The sequence below is a fragment of the Microtus ochrogaster genome, linkage group LG5, assembly GCF_000317375.1.
Source record: "Microtus ochrogaster isolate Prairie Vole_2 linkage group LG5, MicOch1.0, whole genome shotgun sequence".
Lineage (NCBI taxonomy): Eukaryota > Metazoa > Chordata > Mammalia > Rodentia > Cricetidae > Microtus > Microtus ochrogaster.
Window position 1 is genome coordinate 22,073,195 of NC_022031.1, and position 6,869 is coordinate 22,080,063.

At 37.9% G+C, this 6,869-nt stretch overlaps 1 protein-coding gene across 4 annotated transcripts in view; it reads left to right on the forward strand.

The window, feature by feature from the left end:
• The window catches only part of Pnisr (PNN interacting serine and arginine rich protein), a 28,231-nt gene that overhangs the window by 9,170 nt on the left and 12,192 nt on the right, over nucleotides 1–6,869 (forward strand). For 2 of the 4 annotated variants that reach the window (XM_005361917.3, XM_005361916.3), the window contains exons 3-6: nucleotides 623–811; nucleotides 2,525–2,748; nucleotides 4,448–4,619; nucleotides 5,611–5,798. In XM_005361917.3, the coding sequence (XP_005361974.1) occupies nucleotides 623–811; nucleotides 2,525–2,748; nucleotides 4,448–4,619; nucleotides 5,611–5,798 (773 nt within the window). Of the gene's footprint in view, nucleotides 1–622; nucleotides 812–1,036; nucleotides 1,523–2,524; nucleotides 2,749–4,447; nucleotides 4,620–5,610; nucleotides 5,799–6,869 lie in introns of those variants that run through there. The other 2 variants (XR_003378232.1, XM_026786554.1) reach the window with 2 other exon arrangements.

Genomic DNA, 6,869 nt, shown 5'->3' on the forward strand with positions numbered 1-6,869 from the left:
TGTTGTTGTTATTATTATTATTATTATATGTTCATTGGTGTGAGAGTCAAATGGCCTGGAACTGGAGTTACAGACAGTTGTGAGCTGACATGTGGGTGCTGGGAATTGAACTCAGGACCTCTGGAAGAGCAGCCAGTGCTCTTAACCGCTGAGCCATCTCTCCAGCCCGCTATGTAGCATTTTAATGTAGGATTTTATTCTAATATAAACCAATAAGGATAGCAACAGCAAGACTTCTGGATTTGTTGTTGTTGTTTAAACCTTTCCAGGCTTAAAAGAGTTCATTTGAATGGTCTACTCTGCCTCAGAAGGCAGAGAGGAATCAATTATTCACTAAGCAGACTGGCTATGGAGACTAGCATTATCAGGGAACTCTGGGTTTGATTGAGAGACCCTCCCTCAAAGAATAGTGTGGATGAGATAAAGGAAGAGATTACCATCGGACCTCCAAATGTACATAAATCCATACACATGTGGATATATATACGTGTATACCACACAAATATATATATATATATGAAAAGAAGAAAAATAATGGAATATTGCAATGCTTGTTTTACATAGATGTGCTATTCTTTTAACTTCTTCATTCTGAATGTTAAGTTCTGTTAATTTACTTTAGGCCAGATTGACTGGGCTGCTTTGGCCCAAGCTTGGATTGCACAAAGAGAAGCTTCAGGACAGCAAAGCATCGTAGAACAGCCACCAGGAATGATGCCAAATGGACAGGATATGCCTACAATGGAATCTGGTCCAAATAATCATGGGAATTTTCAAGGGGATTCAAACTTTAACAGAATGTGGCAACCAGGTTTGTTATTTATGTTTCCAAATTTTAGGATGTTTTAGAATAAAATGAGGATTAGTAGTATATTGTTTTCCTTGTTTACTTCTATGGCTTCTTGAAATTAATGGTCTTTAAAAAATAGACTTGTCAAAATTTGATTTTGACATTTTTGTGGTTAAATTATTTTGTACACAGTCTGCTGGCATTGTGGCACTCAGTTTGATTTTTTTCTTGGTTCTTCATTCCTAGGCTGACAGGGGCTGGGAACACTCTGGAAACTTCACTTGGCATCTAGGGAAAAGAGAGCACTCTTTGTCTCTCTCTTGCAACCTCTGGCCTTTTCAGAAGCAGCACTGGCAGAGTAAAACATGTCTAGCCTCTAATTAAAGAAAAGTTGTGCCACTGTGTGACAAACAAGCCTGTCGGCTATGCTCTGCTCCCATCGCCCACCCACCTTTCTCCTCTCCCCTTTTTCAGATAGTCATGATTTTCCATAAGTTCTTGGCTGTTTGGTTTTATTTATTTTTTAAGCTTCACAGTATAATTTAGATTCTTTAATGCTAATTCAGTTTTCTATGATTGTGTTAATATTTTTAATAACCACATCACACTATTTGTAGAAATTTCACATTTGAATATCATAGCCTCCGTTTGCTAATATTTATTAATTTTTAAAATGTATTTATTTATTATGTGTGTTGGTGTTTTACCTGCAAGTATGTCTGTATCCCCTGTACTAGATCCCCTGGAAGTAGAGTTACAGACAGTTGTGAGCTGCCATGTGGGTGCTGGGAATTGAACCCAGATCCTCTGGAAGAACAGCCAATGCTCCTAACCACTGAACCATCACTTCAGCCCTTCACTTATTATTTCTGTTATTAACTGGTGAGAATAGAAAACATAGGATATATTTTCAACATTATTTTTAAAAGAGAAACTAATATTCTCATCTTTGATAATGTGAGATGGTTGATTTTTGTCTTCTAAAAGGCTAAATTTTCCCAATTTTGAAAATGTTTTAGTTCTCAAGTTAAAGTTTACTCATTCTGGTATCTTTGATTCCCCTTTCATTCCTGCTACATTTAGTTTGACCTTAATGTTTTTTTTTGTTTTTTTTTTTTTTGTGACACTAGGAACTTACTAACCTTGGTGCCTCAGTTTCCCCTTCTAAAACAGATGATACCAGAATTTCTCCCTACCTCACAGGGTTGTTGTGAGGATAAATGATGTATTCATGAAAAAGGAGTAATATAAAATTTGAAGTATGTTGCCATTGAACAGTAACTGAGAAGTTGATCCACAAGTTGCTTTGGAATTTGTTAAATTTGTTAAAAATACTTTTTGGAGCGGAGTGTGGTCTCACATGCCTCTAGTTCCAGTACTAGAAAGGCAGAAGCAGAAGGGGCTCATGTTTAACTTCTGTCTTGGCTGTGTAGAAAGTCCCAGATTAGCTTGGTCTGCATAGCACGATTCTTGTCTCAAATATCAAAACAAAATAGTAATGTTGGGCATTTTGTTTAGAGTGTGAATTAGAATGGAGTTAACGTATTTGAATTATGTATGAGATAGTGTTTCATTCATTGCTTATTTTTAAGATAATACAAAAGGAATTTGACAAAAATGTCATAAATTGCTTTTTAAAATCTGTTGTTTCTGTAGCTTTCTTGAGATCTTAAAAATTGCATTGATTTTGTTATAACTGCCTGTTGAATGTCTTTATGCCTAAATCCTGAATAGAATGGGGAATGCATCAGCAACCCCCACACCCCCCTCCAGATCAGCCATGGATGCCACCAACACCAGGCCCAATGGACATTGTTCCTCCTTCTGAAGACAGCAACAGTCAGGACAGTGGGGAATTTGCCCCTGACAACAGACATATGTTTAACCAGAACAATCACAACTTTGGTGGACCACCCGATAATTTTGCAGTGGGGCCAGTGAACCAGTTTGACTATCAGGTGAAAGATATTTTGTTACTTTACTATCATAGACATGCACGTAACTCATTCTTTGGAAATGTCTCGTCAAGAATTCCTAAGATGTGTGTCATTTTCAGGATTGTACGAATAAGCACATAAACAGGGTCAGAATTTATCAGCGTTTATCAAAATCATTAGATTTTTAGTTTATTAGGAAAATGGTACAAGCAAATAGGGAAAAATTAGGATAAAGTGAAAAGTGTATAAGTGCCAAATAGTTATATGATGTCTTGTCTTCCAGTTTCAATATGATATGTTTAAATGTTATAGTTGAGTACATTATATGTTAATAGATTATGAGTGAGACACAAAGCACAGTGAACGTAGATTATTCCTAACTGCCATGCCTTCTGTGTAAAATTATTGTTTTTCTCGGTTTTTTTTCCCCATTTATAGAACATATTAATGGAATTGTGTTCATGGTTTCCTCTGTGACATTCAGCTCATTTCTAGGGACGTAGAACTCTATGGAGAATAGTGTTATTGTATGGGTTTTATTTTCTTAATCTGCTTTGCTAGGGTCTACCCTTAAGAATCTAAATGTCAACATGAGATTGTGGCGCACGCCTTTAATCCCAGCACTTGGGAGTCAGAGGCAGGTGATCTCATGTTTGTTCGAGGCCAGCCTGGTCTACAGAACTAGTTCCAGGACAGCCAGGGCTACACAAAGAAACCTTGTCTCAAAAAACAAACAAAACGTTTAGATGTCATTGTGACAAAACAAGTTTTTATGTACTGCACTGTCAAAATAAAAAAATTTTAGAAACTGCATATTTAAACATTAATTGTAAGGTGAATTTGATAATATGTTCACCTTGAAATGGTAGTCCTCTCATTAATGCATGATTAGATTCTTGTGAATTCACTCTTGGAATTCACGTGTGACGAGCTTTGCTCCATTATGAAGGGATATAGTGACAGGAGCCCTAGTTGAGCCTAATGAAGCCTGTGTGAACAAGGCTGAGCCTGTTGGCAACTTTCTCCTAAAAGGCCTCTCTAAAAGTAGCAGAGCTTCGAAATAGTCATTTACTGTAATAGATAATTCAGTATCATTTGGGGGTTATAAAAAACAAATCTTGCACCACTTTAGAAACAGCCTGAATTCAGTAGCAGTGGGAAGTTGAAATTGACAACAACAACAACAACAACAGAATTATTATGTAGCTTTTGGTTAAATAAAATTGACTAAGTGTGGTGGTACCTCCTGTCACCCCAGCGCCTACCTCTGAGACTCTTTGAGTTTCAGACCAGTCTTGGGCACATTGCAAGTTCAAAGCTAGCCAGGGCTATATAGCGAGAGCTTTCCTTTGAGAGAGGGGGTGGGGGAAGAAGAATGTTGAGGTCTTTGTGGTGACAGGGTGTATAAATGAATTTAGACTGCAAAGGTTCATATACATAAATAGAACTGTGTATGTGTACACGTGCCTTTCTGTAGTTAAATAATCTATAAACTGGGTTATAGAAAGCTTTGTATTTGCATAGGCAGAAAATCTTTATCTTTCCTGAGAAAAATAAGCTTAGGTTCTTGGGGTTACAGAAATACTGTTGGATGTTAGAACCTTGGAATTCTTGGATTTGCTGCACACATGGATTTCTGCTGTCCATTTCATAACACGTGTGTGTCCCAGAGGGGTATATGTACCAAAGTGAAGAAAATTAAAATGCAATACTCTTTCAGCATGGGGCTGCTTTTGGTCCACCACAAGGTGGATTTCATCCTCCTTATTGGCAACCAGGACCTCCAGGACCTCCAGCACCTGCACAGAACCGAAGAGAGCGGCCACCATCATTCAGGGACCGGCAACGTTCACCAATTGCTCTTCCTGTGAAGCAGGAGCCTCCACAAATTGGTAGCTATTTAAATATGTCCCGTGAACCACACTAGCATGATAACTTTATCACTGAAAAAACCTTTTTTTGGTTTCCTAAGTTGTTCTAGTATCTCTTTAATGTGGTAGAAATAATGGTATTTAAAAGCCCTATCATAGTCACGAATCTGAAACAAAAAACGAGAGAGCTACTGATCTAAATGTAAAAAGCATTGCATAGTCTTGTTTTTTTTTTTTCAAATTATTTGCCTTAAACAGTAGTTTGTAATTAAAGATATAAATTTTTGCTAACCTTCAGAGTTGGTAGTTCAGTGTTCTCTGCCTTGGGTCTCTTTCTAGTCTTAGTTATGAGATATATTTCTGTCACATTGGTTTCCTTTAACTATTTACTTCCTATGAGTATTTTAACAACAACAAAATCAATTTTTAATTATCATTAACGTTAGTAATGACAAGTTATATATTTAACCCATGTTTTATATCGAAAGTTTCAAATCACCTACCATTTAATGGGCCAGGAAATAGAACTTTTAATACCTTAGGAAGATTCTAACTTACTGCTTTTTAAATTTAACTAGATGAATTCTTAGTATGAAAATGAACTATATCTTTGTCTGACTCTGGTCTCTCGTCATATTTAAGCAAGCAGCTCAGTGTAAGAATTGGGTCTGAATTAGCCTTCATCACTGGATGAAGGCTTTTTGACCCTGAGCAAACACTTGGCTTTATCTCATTGAACTTTAATCTCCTCAGCTACAAAAGAGGTTGAACAGTAGTAGTGATCTCAGGGCTTTTGCATGCCTTAAATGAGGTGACACTTTAACATGCTCTTGTGCCCTGGCAGAAAGCTTTAGAACGTGCTCCCTCCTGCTATTCAAAGGAATAGCTCTTAAGGAACAGCATTAAATGAATTTTATATGGGCCCATTGCAATTATAGAAGTTCAAAACTTTATTCGATTATTAGAGTTTTACTTAACTGACCTGTGAATTTTTTTTCCTTATATGAAACAGATGCAGTAAAACGCAGGACTCTTCCAGCCTGGATTCGTGAAGGCCTTGAGAAAATGGAACGTGAAAAGCAGAAGAAATTAGAGAAAGAAAGAATGGAACAGCAGCGTTCACAATTGTCAAAAAAAGAAAAGAAGGCCACAGAAGATGCTGAAGGAGATGGCCCTCGTTTACCTCAGAGAAGTAAATTTGTAAGTGGATCCTGACATGAAACTGATAATTTTGACTATGTGAAAAGTGGCCTAAGCCTTCAGAAAGAGATTCATTTTCTTGAACATTCTTGGGACAAGTATATTGAGGTTTGGGGTTTGTTGATGTTATTTTGTGTTTGTTTCACTGAGATAGGGTGGCCTCAAACACTTCCATTGACTGCTCTTGAAATCACTACCTCAAACACTTCCATTGACTGCTCTTGAACTCACTACCCTTCAGTTTCCAAAGTGCAAGTGTGATTCTTAAGATGTTGAGGGGTGGTTCGTTCCCCCTCCCCCAGAGGTGGCAGAGTTCCCATCAGTGGGAAGCTGCGCTGCAGATGTGAGCAGAACCATGAACACAGAAAGTAGCCATAAAACATTTATTGCGGGGGGGGGGGGGGGAAGAGAGAGAGGGGGGGGATAAAAAGAGAGAGAGACAGAGAGACACGTGCGCATGCCAAGGGAACAGGAAGGGAAGAAGGGGCGAGATGGCGGCATAAGGTCAGGTAATTTGAGTGGGCGTGGCTTGTCCCCCAAAGAGACCGGAGAGCACAACAGTAAGAATTATATGTGTGTACCATTATGTCTAGTGGGGTTTATATTTTACATGTATGTTGTTGAGGGTAGGTGAAAGAAAAAAGGGAGGAGGCAATAAGTTTTTTAAAAGTTTATTCTGTAAGGATATACCCTGTAATTCTGGTTAGTTTTTATGTTAATGTACAATTTTATATTTTCTTTATTATGGTGCAGCCAGCTCCCTGTCAGTGGGTCATACAAAACAAAAGTGTTAAATAGCATAGAGAAATGTACCTTTGAATAGCTTTTTAATGCATATGTTTTAATTGATATTTAGGCAGATAATTTATACATTCCCCTCCCCCCCCGAGACAGGGTTTCTCTGTGTAACAGCTCTAGCTGCCCTGGAACTTGCTTTGTGGACCAGGCTGGCCTTGAACTCACAGAGATCTGCCTCCTCAGTGCTGGACTTAAAGGCGTGCACCACCGCTGTCTTATCTTAATACATATAACTGAGCCTTTAGTAGTTTTCATCCTTTTTTTTTTTTTTTT